Source organism: Maylandia zebra, linkage group LG7, assembly GCF_041146795.1.
Source record: "Maylandia zebra isolate NMK-2024a linkage group LG7, Mzebra_GT3a, whole genome shotgun sequence".
In the NCBI taxonomy this organism is placed as follows: domain Eukaryota; kingdom Metazoa; phylum Chordata; class Actinopteri; order Cichliformes; family Cichlidae; genus Maylandia; species Maylandia zebra.
This window is the reverse complement of record NC_135173.1, coordinates 22,509,578-22,532,370: the sequence shown is the minus strand read 5'-3', so window position 1 is coordinate 22,532,370 and position 22,793 is coordinate 22,509,578. Positions and strand designations below refer to the sequence as shown.

The window sequence follows — 22,793 nt, the reverse complement described above, 5'->3', positions numbered from 1 at the left end:
GACATCAGTCTTGCAAGAGTTTATTGTTTAACCTAAAATGTCTTTTCTCAGTAAAAGTGAGGCTCAAAGTCTAACACCTACTTCCTACTACATCCATCCTGCAAATTAACACAACACAGATAAATCAAAAGACATAAAACTTGACTTCATCTGTGAGGCTGCATAATAATTGTCCTTATAAACTCAACACAAGTGACCCCGGGATGCTGGTGGACAGGGTGAGGTCGCCCTCTGCAGGATTTTAGGAGAACTGACAGTTTCATGATGGAATTCTTAAACTTTCCCCTTGTGCTAATAATCATGCTAATACGTCCTTAGAAAGACATTGTTATCTTGACAGATGCAATTTAAAACAGCTTTCTTGCTCACTGTATAAAAGCACGCTGAAAGTCAGTGGAGACCTTCAGCCCTATTAACATATCATTTTCCCAGCACTTCCCAGAAGAGCATGGCAGTGGATTATAAAGATTCAATTAGCTACACAGTGCGACCTGGACGGGATAATAGAAGGGTAAATTAGCCAGTTTAAAAATAATTTAATTATTTAAGTTAATTTGTTGGCTAAAATCTAAAACAGCCTATTATGAGCTTCTTAGCTGCTGGATCTTTCAAAGAATCAGAGCATGACTCCCACCTGATCCACTCAGAAGTACATTACAAATGAGCTGAACCCATCTTTACTTTAAGGAAGCCATGCAATTTTTCCTTTTTTCTTCATACCATCAAAATGTAAACATTTTAAGCACTCACTGCCACAGCCTGCCACATTTAATATACGTAATTTTTCCAGCATTTTTTAACCCTCAGAACTTTTGTACAGGAGACCGTCACATGGAAGTGGACACAATTTAAAACCAAAGCATTGCTCTCAAAGCAAAACATTTCTTTAACCAACTTTAAGCTTCAAAAAAAGCAGCAAAATTGCTGCAATTTAAAGTCACTGAGTAACAGCAACGAGCACAGCTACTCTGGGTGTTTGATGTGTTTCCTGATAATTCAGTGGAGAAAACTTTAAAATGTGCATTGTGTGTAAATGTTAATACCATGTAGGATAGACGCCCTGTGAGAATAAGTCACAGCATTTGAAAGGTCTAACTTTTCAACCTTACTTCGATATCAGGCTCATCACATGCAGGTCAGGTTTTAATACTTGAATTTAGCTTTTTGCCTAATGGAGAAACAATTATGTTTACATATTCTGGATAATAGTTTGGACATTTCAGTGTGATGGAAAGAACATATATAGAGACTTTTCTGTTTGAGGTGCACTGTGCACTCTGATAGCGTTAAGTTCTTCGTCCACGTATATTCTCTTTCATAACGGGTCAGGAATACGTAACTTAAAAGGTAAAACTTCTCCTGCCTTTTTAAGATGCTGTGCAAAAAAAGGCCAGCTGATCTTACATAGGAAGATTCTGCTTTAGTTAGTGGTGTTTAAAGTGCTTCACTGAAATAGACTGAAAGGTTCCTGCAGCACAGTCAGCAGCTGCAACAATCCTGGTTTACACGGTGTAGGTACAAAACCTGCGACAGCTTCTCCTCCTTCAACACCGAGCTGCCCTGGTTATCCCTCATAGGTCAGTAACATCAGTTCAAATGTGTGTGAACATAAAGATCATATAGGCATGCAAACTAATGCAGATGGGCTGTATTTGATTAAGGCGAGCTTTGATTCCAGGCAGTGTTTATATAGAAATAAACAACTCCAGAGCACTGAGGAGCAACTGGCTGACTTGATTTGTTCAGCCAACTCAAAGGCAAACTGGGGGAGTTTGTAATTTTTGCTGTAGAAATCATTCTTCTTGGTCTTTTTTGTTTTACTTCTTACGGTGCAATACAGGTGATAACGTATTTAGAGCGCGGGCTGTAAAGAAGTACTGCATTTTATGAACTTTCATAATATTTCCCACCAATAAAACTGCAAACCAGAGACTGAAAGATGAGATGAAAGTGTGGAAAAAAATAAATCACTCAACACAATAAAAGATCTCTATAGGCTACAAATGTCATTTTTATTATTACTTTAAATAATGTCTAAATAAAGGGACTAAAGACATGCTCATGTGACTTCTTCCATTATCAAAAATATGGTGTGGGGTGATGTTTACAGCAGAAATCTATCCAGGGAGGAAAGCGTGCATCACAATGCGAGACTGTGGTGGAGTCCACTGAACTTTAAAATGAGTCCCACCATCACCACGGACGGTGTCGGCTGTCAGAAATCGGGGGCAGTGATTTTATTGAAAACAAATGTGACACTCAGAAAAGAAAAGATGGTTTTGTTTCAAATAAATGGAAAGACCTGGATACATTTCTACTCCCCTCCCCCACCACCCATGTTTAACTACAGAAATTAAAAAGCAAAAGACATAAAGGAACACACAAAGGGGGCAAAAACAGCTATTTTAGAATCGACTCCCTTTGGTAAAAACGGTAATAAATGGTCTTGCATTTATCTTTTTCATATACATACTAACTTTAGCCATTTATCACTAAAGTCCACAGTAAGCTTGGAAAGTATTACTAGCACAACAACACAGATCTGTCATAAAAAAGTCTGAGACTATATACACAGTGTATTTACAACATGAGGGCATGAGCAAGATGTGCATGTGTGTGTTTGTGTGTTCGTATTTGAGTGTGTTAAAGCTGGTGTATTGGCGGAGGGCATCTTAAAAAGGTTGACTTCCAGGGCGGCGAGGATTGTGTGTGTTAATAGAACTATATATAATATATATACACAACACACACACTGGAATACATGTCAGTATCTGACATTCACGAGCTATACAATTTTACAGTCTGAGACCAAACAGTGTTGTGAGGCCCCTTTTTTTTTTCTTTTTTTAAAACATTAGATGTAACAGTGCTTTTTTCTAAGTTAACCCGACAACGCGGTTTGGAGCTCAGGCACCGTTTCTAATAGTGCTGCCATGTGTTTTGGAAAAGAAACTGTAACCCTCTTTCAGTCTGCTTGATGAGACATGATTGTGATTTGGCCGTAACACAGGAATGTCTGAACCAGATCTCTCAGACTTTACCGAGCTCCCCCCAAACCTTCAATCTGGGAAACAAAATTTCTGAACAGTTTCCCCCTTTTTTTCTAAATAAGTGCACTTGTCCATCATATTGTTCTCAGTGAATACTACAGAAAATACTACAGAATAACACTTTCATAAATAAATCCCTGTGTATTTGATTTTGATGGAACTCGATTACTTGGATGGCTTCAGACTGTCTAAGGCTGAATTGAAGCTCAGCCGTGATAAAGTTAAAAAAAAAAAAAAAAAAAAAAAAAGCACCACACTCTCTTTTCTTATGTCGCTAAGCTCTGTCGTAAAGGCTCGAGGAAGTTTGTGACGTGGCTCTGAGTGCTGGTAAGAGCTCAGGTCTGCGACTGGAACATGACCATTCCTAAGTTTTGGCACCGAAGGCCCTGGGGAAAAATAAATTTAAGAAAAAAAATAAAAATAAAAATAATAATAATAATAATAATATGGGCCCAGCTAAAAACGCTGGTTAAAATTTAAAAAAAAAAAAAAAAAAAAAAAAAAAAAAAAAAAGGATTTCAGTAATCCTGCCCACCCCGGTTTCAACACAAACGGCAGCTAGCTTAATTGTGCTCCCATGTCCGCTTTAAAAACACATTGACGACCTTTCGTCTCTACCTCTATTCCTGTTTGATATCAGACCTAAACCCCCCAAAAGTCAGTCTGCTTCCGTTTGCCCTCGTGGGTCTGGCTGGCTACGGTGCCTTGCTAGGTGTGCTGTATTTCACACGATATTTGTTGATGTTCATGAAGTGAAGGACCTCTGGGTTACGGGTGGTGCTGCAGGGCAGTAGGCCTTCACGTCCCTCGCCCATCAGCCACTTGTTGGTCTCGGCGCTCATGTCGCGGGTGACGTGCTCTTTGACCCACGCCTCCACCCAGGCCTGGAAGCGTTTGTGTAGTCGCGTGCTCACCCTCTCGTGTGACTGAGGAAAAACAAGACTGATGTCACGAAACAGATTTTCTACTCACTGAACACAGAAACCTCAAACTAAGCCCAAGCCCTCCGCCCTCACTGACATCTTACAGAGCCAAGAGTTGAAACAGAATGAATGGGAGGTCAAAGGTCACTCACTTTCCTCCCTTATGATAAATACAGGAACGCTGTAACCAAGAAATATTTCTGGCATAACAGCTAAATAACGACACTAGCTGGTAAATACCTGGTGAGCTCGCAGCAGGGCAGTGCGTCGGTACATGTAATCCTCAGACTTAAAGACGTAGACCATCTTGTATGAGTTTAGTTTGAACATGCACTCCATTTTCTCCTTATCCAGCGATTTCTTTCCACCCTCGCAGGCCTCCTTGTCCAGCTGCTCTCGGCCCTTCTGGTACTTCCTGATCCGTCTCAGATTCCTGGTTTAGACAAACGTGATGAGATTGACTCATGAAATCGAGCAGGAATATGTCAGGACAAGTCAATTAGGGTTGCTGTAATCAAAAGCCTCCTGTTTGAATTTTACAGGGCGTGGCCCATCAGAGAGCGATGAAATGTGGAAAACGCACCTGGGAAGAAAAACTGGCTTCTGAGCGAGGTGCTCCCTCAGCTCAGGAGTTGTGGAATCTGGGTTTAAGTAGCGTCCCACATAATCAGACCAACGCTGCAAACAGAAAACAAGCACAAAACCCAAGTTTAACACACACATTATGAGTGTGAAAACACGAGCACTGCGCCAGTATTACCACAAGTCTGGCAACAGGTTCTTACTAGTATTTCCACACACTGGTTATCTTGATTACAGGCCTTTAAATGACTAGTCTAAGTGAACTGAACTGTGTGTAATAAAATGCCACATTTCAGCAGTGTGGGAATAAAAGAAGAGCTGCTACTGCCATACAAATACTCTTATCAGTGCGAGTATTTAAACAACATTTGTGCAGCATTGTTGCCATTTTACAGTTGATTAGACATCACAGAGCCTGTTTATTTAAAGGGGACCTATTACACATATACACATCATTTATATAATAGCCATGTTTTGTTTTTTTTAATCCTTAATGTGAACAAAAAAACCCCAAAAACCCAAAAGAGTAGATGGATTATTGGCTTAAAAATAGTTCCTGATGCTAATGGACCTTGACACTCAAGATTTACCGTTGTGTTTCTTACCTCGGCCTCCATGGGCTCATCTGAGTTCTCTTCCTCTGTGTCGAGCAGCTCCACCGTGAGCTGCACTTGTCCTCGGTTTCTCAAAAACATCACCTGAGAAAGCAACAGGACGGACAGTTTAAGACACTTTTCAAACGAAAAATAAGGACTCAACACAGAGGGAACACCAACGATCCCCTTTAAACCAGCACTCTGTGACAGTGGAGAGAAACAAGAAGGCTAAGGAGCGAAGAGAAAGTAAGGACAGAAAAGAACATCGTCAGAAAGAGATGGGCTGATCCGATATTTGGATTTCGGCTAAAAACTGGCAAGTAGTTGGACTCAGTGTAGTGACAACAGACCATAAGTCTATGATATTCTCTATCCAAGAGTAAGAAATAATTTAATGTGTCAGATTAAAAAAAATATCCTGAGGGCTCAGATTACAGGAAATACTGCAACATTTTACTCTTTTATTCCAGTTTTTAGATTTACTGAGCTTCAGATTTTTGAACACATTATAAAAAGAGTGGAAATGGATGTGTTCAGTGGAAGTTTCCATCTCTCTTTCGTAACAAGTTAGTTTGCAGTCAAAGTAAACAGGATGAATGGGTTTTAGGTATTCACCTATAAAACCAGTTGGGTAATTTCTGTTTTTAACAAAATGGGATAAATATTTAATGTAAAGTGAAGCTTTAATGAAAGCGAAGCTGAAAGTAGGGCAAAAAGCAAATCTGCTCGCTGGTGACAGGTGGCTTTAGCAGCTTTAGTCAATGGAAGCAATGAGTGAGTGCAAATGGTGATCCTTACTCCCCATTACTGCAACCATTTTAGAGGGTAGGAACTGGTTGGTGATTCACACCCTCTTATGTACTCTCAATGAAAAAACCCTACTACAGAAGTCATGCTGATTGCACGTGTCTGTCACAAACCTGGCTGCTGTGTAAATCTCACAGTCTTTGCCAAGGGAAAGACTGAACGATACTGCTTGTGTTTTAAAATGTGGAGATCATTTATTGACAGTGAACGCACCCAAAACACAAAAAAAAAGAAAAAAAAAAAGGGAACTCTCCAGTTAGTAAAAGTAGGACGTTCTTCACAGCAACAAATTAAGTTTGACATCTGGACTGTGCAGGAACCAGTCCTGCAGCCTTGTGGAAAATTACTTTTAAGTACCTCTTCTAAACTTTAAATGAGCCAATTTCCATATTTCCAAAGCTTTAGCAAAAATCTGCCGTCATGCCATGGCTAGGTTTGAGAGCGAGCGGCAACTTTATTTACCTTAAAGCAGTTCTCGTCAGACATGAGCTGCTCGGCTTTCCGCTGATAGATCGTCTCTGCGGAGCTCCTGGAGGACTGTGTGGACAAGCTTCCTCCAGTGGCTCCGCTGGCGCTCTCTGCCAGGTAGAGGTCTGTTACCTGGACGCAGATCTCATCACTCACAATGTGCTGGAGCTGAAGGAAAGAGAGTTAGTGACTGGCTGGTAAACAACTACAGCAGCTCTTTCCTTGAGAAAACAAGCCAATACCTGCCGGACGATGCTTTGGATGAGCTTGTCCATCGTGAACGCGATGTAAGCGTGAATGGTGAACATTTCCCTCAGAGAGTCCTCGTACTGAGATGCTTCCATGTTGCCATCCAGCAAATTCCGAACCATCTCCAAGAAAGCAGAGTAGTAATCTTCCACCTCAATGTCCACTGGAGAGAAGAAATATTTAATAAAAACAGATCACTAAGTGGAACAGCATGAGGGGAAAAAACATTTCCACTTTTTGTTACAAAAACTACTGGTGAGTTTTTCCTCAAGCTACATGTTACTTACATTTTATTGTTCCTACAGTCACAGCACATTCGTTTAACAACTGATTTGAACATTTTACATGTTATATTTAAAGCTCTTCATGGCCTAGAGATATACTGGAAATGCAGTCCCTGCAACCAGAGCACAGCCTGCAGACTGTTTCCACCTCAAGCTAAAAGAAGGTGACCGAGAGATGCAGTCGTGGTCCGACTTGCCTGATAAACGGCAACTTGTTTCATCAGTATCTTCTCTCAAATCACTTTTAAAGACTTCACGTCAAACTCTTGATACGACACTTAGGTCTTGTCATGCGTCTTCCATTTTAAAACATTATGCCAAGTGTTCTAAGATTTTACTTTGTGTTTGAACTATTATGTTTTTGTTGAATCTGGTTTTATCGTGTGCGCTGCGTTTAAGCACTTTACGAGGATAGCATTGATAGGACCTTTACAAACAGACATGGTACAAAAGTCAGAAAAGGAAAAGCAAACAAATGTAACACAAAATCGGGGTATACTGTTACTCACTGGGCTCCTTCAGTCTTAGTTGGATGGCTGGATTGTCATTTTTCTCCTTCTTGAGCCCCAGGACTTCCCTCTCCCAGTCCCGCTCTCTGACCTCCTCTTCGATCTGCCGCTCCGCCTGCTCGTACAGCCGCAGCAGACGTGAGCAGAGTGTCTGGTGAAGCCGCAGGAAGACATACCAGTTGTTGTTGACGAGGAAGAGGTTGTAGGCATCGTCGCAGCCGCGCAGCTTCTGCGCTGCCGTGTTGCTGAACAGCAGCTTGGACTTTGAGGGACTCCCGCTGCCCGGGACACCGTTGTGCTTTTTAGAAGCTCCTTCCTCCAGTTCCATCTCCTCTTCCTCCTCCTCCTCCTCTACATCTGAAAGCTCGCCCCGCTGAGAAAACAGCATGTCAGGGACGAAGTGATAGATGATCTGTTTGATTTTGTATTTGTCCTCCTTCTGAATGCTGGTCTGCCGCTTCACATGGTGGATGATGAGGGCCGCTGCGTCCTCAAGGATTTGGCTGTCCTCGTAGGACAGTGTCAGGTGGGGGCCTGTGACTGGAGTGGTGGTCTCCTCAGAGCCCTGCTCCTGACGCTGCAGAGCAAAAAAAACAAAACTTCAGTAAAAAAAAAAATTTCTAGCAGTGTATAGTCAACCTTTATGCTTGCCAAGTGCTGAAAATGATCACAGAAAGAAAGAAAATGACCTCATCATAGATGCTTTCGATTTCATTGAGCAAGGACTTTGATCGAAGCACTTTGGTGTCATTTTGCTTGAAGTTAATGCCTTGATGGTCGAGAGACTTAAGGTAATACTTCTCGTTCTGCTCCCTCCAGATCTTGTTGAAGCCTCGCTGGGCTTCCCGCCACTCTTCCTCTTTTGTCTTTAACCTGTTTGAAAAGAAAAGTAATGTAAGAACTCCAAATCTGAATGACAATTTAAACAACAATCTGCATCTTTCAGCGCGTGACACAGAGGTAGGTGCCAGATCATTCTGTTTCTCTTAATCCATTTTTGGATTAACCATTCCAACATGATATTTGTGCTCCCTTCCTTGTGTGGATTACTGTGTTTATAAATTGTGGGCCAACTCACAGAATGGATTCATGTTATTTTAATCTTCTAACCTCCACAGAGACAAAGCAACTGTGAGTTAAAGACATACAGTAAATGATTTGGCCCTTGATTCAAGCTGTACCTTTTCAAAACGATGGGGACAGAAACAGCAGGGTTTTTCTTCAAGCCGTCAATGATGTCGGGCGCTTTGTCTCCGTATATCCTCTGGATGGCCTTGCGGTGAATGACCTCTGAGGAGCCACCCAGCATGTTGTCCAAGCGGAACTTGGCCTGTTCCTCCGCGGACATGCGGGACAACTTCCGCTGCACCGTCTCCAACACTCTGATGGTAGCCAGATTGGTCTCTAATACAACATCCAGCTGTTTGAGGACAAGAGATTTTTTCAGTCATTATTCCAATTTAACTTCAAAATTGGAAATTTTCTGGAAAGGCAAAATAGCATCTACCACAATGTTTTTCCCCCTTCAAGGATATAGTCTTTTTGTTGTCATCATTAACACAAGTTACACGTATTAGCTCACCTCAAAACGTTCATCTTCACACCTGTAGATGTGCTCCTCATACTGAGTCTTCTTGGAGCTGACAAAAGTGGAGTCTTCAGACCAGGAGGGGAAGGAGACCCAAGTGTCGTTTAAGACCTGGACACAGCAGGAAAAAAAAACAAAACACAAAAATTAATACAGACGTCAACTCAAACTACATTCATGAGGATGAGGTTGACTGTTAGCGTTAAGCAAAAACGGATCCAACAAACTACAAAAATATGAAATTAATTTTTTTTTTGCAAATCCAATTTTTTATATACAATCTTCCAATATCACTCTAAAGTATTAAAAAGATTTTTTTCTTATTTTCTGACAGCATTGCATATTATATTCATATACGTTATATCAACCAAGGAAAGAATTTTCAGCTCATGTACAAGTTATCCCTGTGAGCCTAAAGGCTAAACTCAATGAGAGCAGAGAAGCTAAATAAGGGCTTTAATGCACACAGCTCAGGCTGCGAGTACAGAAGCCCCTCCCCTTCCTACTGTACAAATCCTGTTTGCAAATGCGAACCAATCAACCAGGAAGAAATGACAAGTGAGTTTCAACAGCTACTTTCAGAAATGATAAACAAGATAAATCTAAATCAAAGCAGAAAAAAGGACAACTGCTGTTAAAGAACAACACAGTAGCTTTATGAGCGCCTGGATGTCCACTCCTCTCTCACCTCTTTACAAAGTGGAGTTCTGCCTGTACACTTGGGCTGCTGGTAGCTTTTAGGCAGGGCTCTGTAACTGGAGCCTAGTCTCTTACAGGAAGCATAATCAATCTCCATGGCGATGCCCTCGGTAGCCCGCTCCTTGGGGTATGTTTCAATGTGGGACATTTCACGATACCCCAGGAAGTTTTTGAACCAGTTGAATAGCTCAGGGAATTTTCTGTTTAACAGAAAGATATAAAAAAAACAAACAAAACAAAAAAAAAAACAAAAACACACAACCAAAAAATAAAATAAATAAATCTATCAAATTTACTGCAAAAGTTATATTTTACGTGATCCGAGTTACTCACCCTAAAAACGGCAGCACCAGCTGCACCAGTTCAGCTCTGGAAATCACCTCCTGGTTAAAGATGACCAGACATCGCAAGAAGTTGTCGTAGGCCTCTGCACTTCGCAAGGCTTTGCGCACCTAAAATATAAAAATCTGCTGAAGTCTTGTGGCATAAGTCAAGTTTTTGAGAACAACAAGAACCACCAACACAAAGCCTGTGCTCTTCGGATAAACTAGCAAATAAAGTTAAGTTGCTCTGTGATTATGTTAAACATTGTTTGGACAGAGGAGTGCAGAGGGGGGATAGTGTATATATTGGAACAAAGGCTGGAAAATATGGAGCTAACATGCAGGAGGAAAAGAGGAAGAATATAGAGAAGAATCATGGATGTAGTGAAGGAGGACATGCAGTGGGTTCGTGTGACAAAAGAGGAAGCTAGGGACAGGGTGGGATGGAGGAAGACGATCCACTTTTTAATTCCCCTTTCCTCTTATTCAAACTAAAAAACAAAATACAAACTCACCTTCTCAAAGAACAGAGATTCTGTGCCGACTCCATGCTTGCTGGCCTCTGCCACTGAGGAATCCTTCAAGTTCAGTAACTTCGGCTTCTTCTGCAGCATTCCCAAAACGACATTCAAGACACAGGTTCAATAATTTAAAAACCAAAACTTTCAAACACTTCACATAAAGCAGGAACTCCAGCAACACTTGAGGGAAGACGAACAACTTTAATAATCATCTTCCCTCAAGTGTTGCTGGAGTTCCTGCTTTGTGAATTCTTTCATCCTTCCATGCACCTTGGAAGCAGGTGAAGTTGTGCTAGAAAATTTTTGCTGCGAAACACTTCACATAAAACATGGAAATAAAACCAAATTGGACTTAGCAGTATGAGACTGCATGTACCTTGATAGGGGGCGTGGCCCCAGGCGTGGGATGGCGACGGATCTGGCAGCCGTTCTGATTGGGCCTCTGCTTGTTGTTGAGCTGAAGCTTTTTGGCAGTGCCACCGTGGTCGTTTCGTACAGACTCGGCCTTCTCAGCAGTGGTCTTATTTAATAGCTACGACGAATACAAAACACAGATTAAGACACGAGCGCATCAACATGACAGATCACAGACTACGGGGGGGAACATTATTCTGAGAGGCTGATTTTAATGAATAAACTTTACCTTTGTGTTTAAGGTGTCTCTAATAAATCTGAACTCATGAGTAGAATACGGTACATTAAATACATGGATTTTCTCACCACTGAACTGTTGGCATCAGGGAGAAACTGCCCAAATTCAGAGAGTAGATCCTCCTGATTCTTGAAGAGCCTGGCCACCTGAGCATAAACCTCCTGTTCAGTCAGAGCTGGTGTGTAGTTTCCTCCAGCCTCCTTGGCATTACGCTGCTCCTTCTGTGGGTGGAGGAACACAAACAAATTGAGTGATTAAAAGTCGCTCTACTGGGCTTTTTAAATATTTTTCCTGTCATATATCTCATTACATGAATTGTGGCCGCTTCTGTGTAGTCCATAGTAGAAGCCAGGCTAAATGACCAAGAGCAGCACTAACAAAAAACAGTAGCTTTTCCATACATTTTGACACTGCATGCAGGAACAGTACAGGGCTACAGCAAAAACAGCTGGAAATCAGCATAAAAGGTCCTCTTTAAAAGCTCCTTTTAATGTAAATTCAAAATTTAAGCTCAGAAACGCTTTAGAACTTCACTCTGGCTTTCATTTTGAGACACTGGCCTGGTAAGTATGGAGGATCTCCAGGAAGGCTTTGTAAATGTCGGGCTGGCCCTGGAAGCGGTTTTTGATCTTGTTGACGTAGTTGATGGCATGGTTGAATTCCACTGGCTGGTTGTTCTGCATGGGTGGGCCTGTGGGGGTCCCGCTGAGTGGTGGGTGGAGCTGCATAGGTGGCGAACGGGGAGAGGTGTAGGCAGGGATGGACGGATTGCTCTGGCTGCTTGGTGTTAACGCCTGGGGCTGAGGAGGCTGAAACAGGAAAGATTTTAAGTGTACTGAAACACATGCTTCACAGTAAAAAAAAAAAAAGTTTCTACTCCACCACATTTTATTCTCACCTTGCTGGTCTTGGCAGGCGTGGGCTGTGTTAGAAGGGGCGGAGCAGTGGTGGTTGCAGATGAGGGAAGCGGAGGCTGAGGTTGGGGAGCAGCTCCCGATATGGGGATGTTCTGGACTGAAATGCCATGTGGGGTGATGTGGTGGATCTGACCCGGTGTCGTCACATTGACTAGGTCGTTGGTCTGGACCTCGATCTTGTAGCCGGGAGGCAAGAAAGTGTTGAAGCCCATGATGAGGTCAGGGTGACCTTTGAAGAGTTGTGACACTCTGCTGATCACTCCGGGAGTGTCAATACTGGAAACGCAAAAGCAGAAAGAATTTGAAAATTCAGTTATACCTGGGGAGACATCTCGAGTACATTTAAAACCTGGCAACATCTCAGGCATCAAGAGCAGTGTGTACTCTTAGGACTTTAAATTAAACCATATAAATGCATCTCTGTAGGTGCTAACTGTACAAGAGTTGTTGCTTGTGAAAAAAATGCCAGCTCGTTTTATGGAGAAGGGGAAAAAAGTAAAATAAACGACTGGTCAAAAACGTTTAATGTCTAGGTCCACGTTAGTACCACGAATCATTTCGTCTACACATTTCATTGTTGTTGTTTACTTCGCTACGCGGCGGCCGCAGCAGCTAGCGAAAGTGCCAACCTAGCATGAAACAAGCTAACTCGAACAAAACTAAGCTATCCTAAGCTAAGCTAAGCTACGCTAAGCAGCAGACTCGGAGGTGCTTCACCCCTGAAATACCATTACCTTCTGTTTGTATGTTTGCAAAAGTGTTTGTTGCTTTTCTTCTACTTAACTGCAAACCGTGTCCAAACTCAAGTGACATGACTGAAAAGATCCGCTGACGCTTATTCTAGCTCGCTCAGGAACTTTCCCTCTCAATTTGTTCGCTCAGAGACGCAGTTTAGAAGCGAGAATGTCGCTGCTGTGGTTTAACACGTGTCGAGAAGCTTTTTATTGCAATTGTGCTAAATTAAGGCGCCGTCCTCGGCTCGTTAAAACGTATTATCATAACTTCACTCCAGTGCGACCGTCCGTGAGGTTATTGGATTCAGTATGGAGCCGCTACCATTCACGATGAACCGAAAAAAACTCATGTAAATAAATTAGATAAATAACCCCAATACTTTTCCCCCACTGTATTTAACTGCTCACTTTAATTGTACGCTAATACGATTCAAGAAAAAAACCTGCATTATAACTTTCCTGCCATTGAATATTTATTTATTCGTCTACTCCTGTAGGTAACACGATCAAATTTTAAATTTGCTCTAGAAAATCGGTCAACCTTTAAGGGATCAATCTTTAATCAAAACCACCGTGGCCTCACCTTTGGGATTTGAACTCTTTCATTATGTCTAAAAAGTCGTTGTAGACCTGTGGCTGGTTGCCAAACTGCAGCTTCACTTGATCCAAGTAAGACAAAGCGTCTTCCACCTTAGGGAGAGCAAGAGAGAGAGAGGAAAGCCAGCTTTATGTGCCATGATTTTTTTTTTCCAAAACACTGGTACCTGCATCAGCTATAAACTGAACTGAATTTCACAACTGATGTGTGATCTGCCTAAAAAGGACAGATTTTCTCTACTACCACACATTTTAAATGTTTCAGTCTAAGGCATAATGAACCATCACTATGAATGGATCTTATTTGTTTTTACAATCATGGTGCAAATTTAAATAAAAGCTACCAAAAAACAACAAACTAAAAAGCAAATGACTTAAAAATAAACTCATTTCCAGAGAAGTTCTAATAATGTAGCTTTGTTAATTTCCCCAAACCTCTTTAGCATTTTCAACTGTAAAAGTAAAATTAGATTTACAGACCTTGAGTCTCTGGAACTGCTGCTGGCCCTGTGCAGAGGCCTGAGGAGCAACTGTATGGGTGTGCCCTGACATGACCGAGGGCCCGTGGGACTGCACTGCCGGGCTGTGGTGGTGGGAGCCCCCATGGACAGCTGGGCTTGGAGTGTGCCCATGCCCGCCACTGTTCTGGGCCACTGTGGGAACCTAGGAAATCAGAGAGGTTTTATTAAAAGTACAGCAAATAGTACCATGTGAAAGTGCCACATAGTCCTGAGTTTTGTTTAGGTAGTGCCAAATCACAACAACAGTCCCCTCAAGGTGATATAAACTGAGACACATAGACAGAATGTGCACAGCTGACAGGTGGGGAAGCCTGGAGCATGAGTTGTGAGTGCTTAGTAAAGAAAAGTTGCTATGTCCTCACTAAATGATAACTCCTCAAACAAAACGATCAAATAAATCTTGAGCGGGCCAACGCGGTGTACCTGATATCCTTGTGGGACGGAGTACTGGACGCCTGCTGTGGGCTGCATGTTGTCAGACACGGCCTCGTACACAGCCGGAGCTGGAGCAGGGGCCAGGACACGATGCTGGAAAGCCTCCGCGTTGCCACCGAGGCGCCGCTGCGGGGACGCAAAAACCGTTTCCGGATCCTCCCCACGCCGCTTCATTATGTACGCATACTCGGGAGAGCTGCGAGATCTGTAAATACACAGCAACATATGGAGCCCATTTTCTCAGACCTCTGAGAAGTTATCTGAATCGATTACATCACACTAACAATTTCATTCAAGAATTTGTGGGAATATATATTTTTTTGCTTGTACTGTGAATTTATAGACACACAAACACACACACAGTGAACCACTTTTCTTGTTTGGCTGTGGCAGAAAATGATTGCATAACCATCTTCACAGTACGCAGATTTATTGAAACGTCTGATGCTTTCAGCACCAAAAAGAAGCCTCTACGTTTATCAAGGTCAATAAAATGTGACCATATTGATTCATTAACATGTGATTTGACTACTTTGACAGCATTTTTTTCTCATTAGAAACTATATCCAAATTTTATGCATGAATATGGCGCTTCATGAACAGCTGTTCGGCCATGTGCATGTTTGGAGAATTCAAGAAAAGCTGGCAGGCAAAGGTGAACTACACACAGGATACAGCACCTGGGAGTCTTGAGTCCCCACTTCTTCTTTCTTTCTTTTTTCTTTCTTTTTTTTTTGGGGGGGGGGGGGGGTGTCTTTTTGTTGTTTTGCATTGTGCACTTCTGCACCAGTGTTATCTGTACCCTCCCTCTTGCCCGCCGCAGCAAGAATGCCACAAAGTTACGTTTACTGCAAAAGTTCCCATGTGAGGCCGGGGAACATATTTTGTATTTAGTGAATTTTCTATTTTGATTTTATTATGTGTGGGGGAAGCCTGGTTGCTGTGTATGAATTTCCTTCTGATTAATAAGTTTTTTTTTCTTAAGTTAGTTTTACAAATATTCCTGCCCATATTTAAATTAAAAACATAACACATTTTAGCCAGTATTTTTCAAAGGGAAGAAGACAACTGTACAGGAGTATGGTAAAAATGAAAAAATGGTGTTTACCACTCCAGCAGTGCACATAAAAAAACTGGCTAAAACAAGGACTTGAATCACAAATAATGTAGCTGATGAAGCTACAAAATGTGTGTACCATAATAATTTAATCATGGGTAATTCACTACTTTCCAATACTGCTCCGTGTACTTGCACTTTATTTAAGTACTTGCATGTTTTGCTGCTTTCAGCTTCTACTTTAGTGTATTTTGGATGGAAATAATAAACTTTAATTTTCGTCAGAGTTCTAGTTTCTTATTATTTTGCAGTTTTCAAATGTATACATAATATACACAGGTAGTATTAGCTATAATAATACGGCAGTATACAGGCAATTAAATCAACTGCTACATTAAAGTAATAGCCACGTTAATGAATCGATGAACATGATTTAATTATACCCCGCCCCCCCTCCCTCAGCAACACGCAGCCAAAGTGTATTGTGTATTTTTCTGTTATTTCTGGCTACGCCGCTGACAAAAATACCGGTTAAAATATTTCTACGACAACTTGTGGCTTGTCGCGGATCCCCTGTGCCTTGTCTTATCTGTCCCGTGTCTCTACGTGATACATGGATGACAACGTTAGCATGAACTGAATGTACGACTCGCGCTCCGAGCAGCCAATGAGACACACAGCCTACGTCACCGACAAACAGGTGCTGTGGGAACGTGGAAGTCGGTCTGCCATTCACAACTTCCTCAAGACGACGGCAACTCGCGGGCACTCGAAGGAATGGCGTACTTAAAAAAAAGATAAAAGCGATAAAGTCAGGCAGCTAATAAAATTCTACACGCGTGTGTCGAGCAAAAGTAACACAATGATAAACTCGAGTGCTCGTGCGCTGCTGCTTCTGACGCTTCCTCTCTGCTCCCACCAGCAGCTGAGTTCCACCGTGCCAGCAAACGAGTCGTTCCGCACGGCCAAAGAAAGCCAGCCTGTGGTATTTACAGACAGAAGCGCAGTGTAGTAACGTTACAGTCCTCCAATATGAAAACGCGGTTGTGTCTATTACACGGTAACAGCCCCACAACCGCGGTTCTCCCGTCCCGTTTACAGGCCTTTACAAGCAGCGACCTCGAGTTACGCTTTCCCCACGCCCGCCATTTAGAGCGTGGCGCAGGAGTTCAGCGCGTTTACACTCCCATTTTCCAGCAGGTAAGAGCCAAGAGCAACTCGTACGCAAGGCACCCTGCTGAACGGTCAGGCTAAAATAAATGTATACTGTTTATTTTAATTAACTTTGCTGGGAACTTGTTCTGTCGACGGGAGTTGTTTGCTGTCTGCTAGCAGCTAGCTAATGTAAACAACATGAGTAGCCTGACACCGATCGCTGTCCGGGGCTAGGAGAGGGAAGCACATGCAGCTAAGCCATTAGCGATCTGGTGGGCTCTCGCTGAAACGGCGAATATTTGCTATTGATTTGCCACACTGATGGATTTAGATCAACTTATGAGTGAACGGCATACAAAGAAGCATCGATCATCTACGTGATCTTGTTAAAACGTCTTCTGACTGGAGGGAGTTAGCTTGCCAACACTAGCTTGCTGAATGAACTCACCCCTCTCTCCCAAATAGCAAGCAGAAGTTCGGTGATGATGGTACGATAATCCGTTCGCTCGTGGTGAAAGGCTACACCACTGACTGGAGAAGACAGAAACTCAGTGTATCTGCAAAAAGCAATTAATCGATGGAGTATTACTTGAAATAAACAATTCAAGCTACAAAGTGAGAATCTCCCCTACAAACGAAAACAATCTCCGTTCGGTTAGCTGGGGTGGGCGGGGTTTTCACCCTGGAGTGAAAAGCGGTCCTCCTTTTAGGAGCTATTGGTCAGTCTGTTCGAAGAACCCGGACAAGGGCGGGGCGACGTATTCGGTTGTGAAATTGAACTGTCAATCAAAGATTTCTCGAGTAGTTACCAAGCACACCCTTTTGACTTGAAGCGCGATAATGCCAGCACAGAGCGGAGAGGCTCAGCTGCAGTATAAATGGGGAAAGCATAATAGCACCATGTTTAGAGACGAACGTAGAAAGCACAGCCTGTCCATTATTAAGGTATAACACGGTCACGGAGGTGTTAGATAAGGCGCCGCATGAGTTTTATCAAGAGGAATAAGCATGTTACTGACCAGGGAAAAGTTTAAAGAGCATTTGAGAGTTTTTTTCTCTTGCTTTGAAGATGAATTTGAACATTATACAGACGGCAGTTACTGGGTTTTAAATAGCATCCACTGGTGATGTCAAACATAAGATGTGGAGGCCAGAATTGGCCCAGCCAAGACTCCAATCCTGCCCACTGGCCAGCTTTGAGAAGGAATGCATAGATTTTGAACTTTTAACTGTATTTTCATAAGTTTTACAGGTTTTCCAACTATGCCCCTCAACCCCAGTTCCATTACTACTAAGCTAAAGTAATTAAATAATAGATAAACAGTTATATTACAGAAAAGTTCCAGTTTCTCCACTATGTACTATAACAATTCTGTGTTTTGTTTTGTTTTTTGGATTCTGTTACATTGAGTCCATGGGGGTACAAGTACATTTTCTGTGAATTCATGAAAACATATTTTATAATTACAGGACAGTCTGGTCAATGAATTGGCAGAACCTTTTCTGTAGAATCTTTTCTGTATTTTATGTAAAAAAATGTTTTTACTCATCCCACCCACTTATGATCAAAGTATACAGTATGTTGTCTTCAGTGTAAAATGTGATTGACACCACTGGTTTAAATTGTAAGTCTTGGTCTTTTAACCTCAACAATCAACAACAGCAACACATCCACATATATTCCATGTTGTTTACTGCACAACTGATGGATGTTCAATAAATAATAACTACTTAATAAATAAAGGACAAGTGTGATTATTGATATTTCTTTGTTTTTTGACTCAATGGATATAGTAACAGAATGATTGGGGCTCTATGGTATGGCTCTTCTAAGATGAAGTTTAGTTGAAGTTTAGTTCACAGCACACACTGGGCATCAGCATCACATCATACCAAATTGCAGCTTTTCTACATGCAAGATAGTCTGCAGAATTTTAATGTAAAATATAATGCTTAGATGCAGGGTTCCTTTGGCGGTATTGTGTAAGAGTAGATTTACAGTTCAACTTCCCACAAAAAATGTTTCAAGGAGTTGTTTTACAAAAAAAAAAGTTAGGACTTTTCTGCTGCAGTGGCTGCTATTGTCCAGGACCTATGCATTTAAAATGCTGTGATGGTTGGAGCTATAATATAAACATAAATAAATAAATATTTGGAATTTTCGGTCTTTCTGGTTTCTATTTTAAATTAGTTTTTGCATCTATGTATTAATTCTTTTTGTCTGCCCTGCTGTTTGCAATACTGCATTTTCCCTATTAACGTTCATTAAGTAATCTATCCATCCACCCAACCAATAGATCTCGAAAAACAATTAACTACTTCCTGGAGTTTTGCAGCACGTGACTTTTGTGGGCGGGCTGTACCGTTAAGGCTTGTGTCCCTCCCACAGTAAGGGGGCGGGGAAGTGGGAGGCACTGCAGCCAATCGCTGCACGGATCCCGCATTACAAATCCCCTAAAAAGGTGGAACTTCCGAAATAAACCCTCGCCCACGACAGGCGGAGCTGCAACAGCAGCCCGGGATTCCTCCCTCCAGCCCAGGCAGAGGATTCAGCTGCGACCGTCGGCTGCAGCACACACATACACACGCACAGCTTCACTATCCCGAGTTGGTTCCCCCCCCCCGTTATAATTACACCCATCTCCACGAACGCTCCAAACCGAACAAAAAGCGTAACATTAAAGTGCTCCCCTTTAAGTTCCCATCTGGATGAAACGCGGAGACAGCCCCAGCACCGAGGCGCACAGCTAGCAGGACCAGCCAGCCCGTCTGCACCGCGCACTCGCTCGGTCGACGCTGGCTGCGGAGTCCACAAACAAAAGGGTTCGCGGCACTAAAACACTCACTCACTCGCGGTTTGTTTTACGTGAGTACCGGTTGACTGGGAGATTCAGTGGGGCCTCGGCGGCCAGCACGGCGGCTTTTGCGGACAGAAAGAGCCGATCCGGTCGTCCTTACTAAACAATGCCAAAGTCAAACGAAACGAGAACTACGGCGGAGCTGTGTGGCAATACCGGAGCCACGCCATTCTCCGCGTCCCCCCCCCTCTCCCTCTCTCGGGTCCCGCAGACAGAACCACCGCGCGTATTGCAGCTCTCTTTGTTTACTTCACTAGTCGGGAGTAAAAATGTCTAACCTGTCTCACCACAACAACTACACCCCCTCCCCTCCTTCCCCCTGCCGATCCATTACACGCTCACACAACGCTGCAGACAAAAATGCTTCGACTCGCAGACAGAGGGGATGCCTCAGATGGTGTCCACACAGCCCCGGGAGGCTGTTTACTGGCCGACATAATGCCATCCCGCACATTTAAGCAGCCAACACCTTAAGAAGCTGGCTATTCTGCTGCCGTTTACTCGCGAAACAAGAGCCTCGCAATTCATTTACGCGCACAAAATAATAAGAATGTTAAAAAAAAGCCACCACTGACACCAGACCGCCCTCAGATCCTTCGCAACAATCACACGCATCGTAACGCAGCGACACTCTTGATATTATTTAGTTTAAGCAGCCGTTACATACCCAGTAAAAAGACTCCTTACTCCGGATTCGTGTTTGTAACAAAATAGTTGGACACGCCCCCTCTCCACTGGCATTGGCGCAAACTGGAAGACACGTCACTCTGCGTTTGAATATGACCCGCTAAAAACCGAGGCAGCATCGCAGGGAAACAGCCTCCTCTCCACCACGCGCAAAACCTGCAGTTCCGATACTGGTGGAGGATTACCGAGGGCGGCGGTGGGGGTGTCAAGTTCATTTTACACCGCGGGCCACACGAAGCTCTACCAGTGAAAGTCGGCTTTCTGTCAGTGTGAAGAACTGGACTTAATCACGGAGATATTTGAAGGAAGGAGAAAGAAATGCAGTGTCAACAATTCTCCTCTGGATTTCTGTATGATAAAGAAATGCTGCTTAAACTGTAAGAAATCAATGTGTGAAATTACTGAAAAGTTCTGTAATTGAGCTCATTGCGCAGACTGTTCTGTAATTATAAAGGAAAAAAAAATTTTTTTTGTTTTAATACTGTCTACAATCACAATGCCTTAGTAGACAGTGAAAACAGCAACCTTCCTCTTATTTAATAGTCTATAGCTATATAGTTATTTCTGCACTTTGTAAGCCCCGTATCAATGCTATATAAAGGAAGAGATCATATTGTCTCTACGATTGTATTTGTGGCGAGAAGCTACTTTTTTTTTTTAAAGCTATGTTTGCTATTAGTTATTACCAATAAATGCGCAGGGAGAAAATCTGGGTCACTCTGAGGGATCGTTGCTATTTTTGGATAAAAAAAAAAAGTGTTCAATTGGGTAAAGATTTGGTCACTGCTTAATGATTTTTCATATAGACTTAATAGCCATTCTTTTTAGATACACTTGTTCAGAATCTGGTAAATCTCTTTATCAGCGAGTCATAGGGGCAGCTCAATGCGTTTAGACATGGTCAAGTTCAAACTGACATAATGGGGAAGAGAAGTGATCTAGGAGACTTTGGACGTGTCATGGATGGGCTGGTCCCAGTATTTTAGAAACTGTGGATCTTCTGGGATTTTCTCCATACACATACTAGCAAAGTATAACTTTATGAGCTTCTTCAATAATGTATTCAGATACTTGACTTGCTTTAAAAAAATAAAATAATTAAGAGTGCTTTTTGAAGCTTCTGATAAATTACAACCGAACTTAAATATCAGTTTGCTCAAGCTTGTGCGATTTGTTGCTTACAATGCAGAGGTCTCAAAAACTCGTGTCAAATGATACATTTGGTATCAGAGGATTATACCATTGATTTATTACAGCAAAAATGCAGCTGGTGGTTCGAGGCTCATCACTCTCTACAAATATGAAACCAGAGAAGTTGGGTAGTGATGGAAAAAAAAAAAAATCCCCAGCGCTTACAGGTGGATGCAGGCATGGTGAAGAGGTTGAAACAACTTAAGCAGACCAAGAGATTGGAAGGGTTTTGGTGTGAATTGAGGAGAGTGAGGCATGCTGCTGTGCATGATGCAATGCAGGTTGAGTTTTCTGCTTAAACTAGCCTGCAGGTTTTGCTCCAGTTAATGTACAGCAATAACGTTTTTCCTCAAGAAGCTGAGCGCAGTGAACAGGAACCAAGTCAATAAAGTTGCCTTATGGGTTTGACAACAGCAGCATACCATTAAATCTGCTCCGTTGTGCAGCTTTCAAATCGTTATTTAAAATCAGAAAAACTGATTCATGCGCACGATGTGAGAGACATCTTTTATTCCTAGCTTTACTTTTATAATTGTCATGTTTTCATTTATGTCATTGCATTAAGTACAAGACTGAAGCTGCGTTTGTCGACACAATGATACCATATTCAGTGAAGAACAGTAAAAGTGCCGCTTTGAAACCCAAGAAACACACCGCCTGTACAAAGACACAGGTTGGCATAGGTTTTTTTAAATTTTATTTAATACAGTATAACTTTAATCACTAGTCATACGAATGATAAACAGGTTATAACAGAACAAATATAAAATTAATGTAGATAATTGTATAATCCTAGCTAATCGTATGAAAACAGCTGTTGAATAATAGAAAAATAAAATAGCGCACATTTGTGTTCATCATTTAAAGGAAAAGTCTACAAAAAAAAAAAAAAAAAAAAAAAAAAGTACACACAAGGATGGTAGACAGAAAAAAACAAAACAAACTTCACTACAAGCAAATTCAATATGAATTCTGTAGCAAAGAACACCCCCCCCCCTTCCCTGGCCCCAACGCATAAACACAAGTTTTTGTACATGTACTCAATAATAATAATAATAATAATAATAATGGCAAGATACTGGGACCAAATGAAAGCACAGATTACATCCAGTCTGGAGAACTGAAAGCAACAATAATAATGAAAATTATATTTAAGTTTCTGATGCTCACATGGCCCAGAAGGACTTCATAAGGTGTAGGCACAGATTTGTGCTTGGTTCAACTATTCTACCCTCGCTGTCTGGTTTTCCCAGTAAAAATCAGCTCGGTTTGTCCCAGTAAAGCACTATGCAGATTTGTATTCATTTTACAGTAAATTGTTTATATTTAATCATCACTAAATTTACAATAACAATCAAGTTATCCCAGCATCACGTGTAGAGCAAAATAA

General features: G+C 42.0%; 1 protein-coding gene across 2 annotated transcripts; it reads right to left on the bottom strand.

Moving 5' to 3' along the window:
• Positions 1-1,993: 1,993 nt before the first annotated feature.
• Positions 1,994-20,279, bottom strand: sin3aa (SIN3 transcription regulator family member Aa). 2 transcript variants are annotated; one of them, XM_004570276.4, is made up of 21 exons: positions 20,193-20,279; positions 14,444-14,660; positions 13,980-14,162; positions 13,486-13,592; positions 12,150-12,444; positions 11,812-12,060; positions 11,320-11,472; positions 10,976-11,131; positions 10,594-10,683; positions 10,089-10,207; positions 9,745-9,955; positions 9,051-9,167; positions 8,650-8,888; positions 8,158-8,341; positions 7,469-8,045; positions 6,669-6,838; positions 6,421-6,594; positions 5,161-5,253; positions 4,557-4,651; positions 4,214-4,406; positions 1,994-3,976 (listed from the first exon to the last, which is right to left on the bottom strand). In XM_004570276.4, the coding sequence occupies exons 1-21, from the start codon at positions 20,264-20,266 to the stop codon at positions 3,746-3,748; spliced, it is 3,927 nt and encodes a 1,308-aa protein (XP_004570333.2). In that variant the 5' UTR covers positions 20,267-20,279; the 3' UTR covers positions 1,994-3,745. The 2 variants fall into 2 exon arrangements, with proteins under 2 accessions (XP_004570333.2, XP_004570332.1); XM_004570275.5 differs by lacking the exon at positions 20,193-20,279 and adding an exon at positions 17,116-18,651.
• Positions 20,280-22,793: the final 2,514 nt, after the last annotated feature.

What these genes read in the sequence shown, in the direction of transcription:
- sin3aa (XM_004570276.4), bottom strand. Translation starts at nt 20,266, where the DNA reads ATGCCAGTGGAGAGGGGGCGTGTCCAACTATTTTGTTACAAACACGAA. An exon ending in AGCAGTTCCAGAGACTCAAG is followed by an intron (nt 13,593 to 13,979) that starts GTCTGTAAATCT and finishes GCTCTCCCTAAG; the next exon opens with GTGGAAGACGCTTTGTCTTA. An exon ending in GAACTCCACTTTGTAAAGAG is followed by an intron (nt 9,168 to 9,744) that starts GTGAGAGAGGAG and finishes TGCTGTGTCCAG; the next exon opens with GTCTTAAACGACACTTGGGT.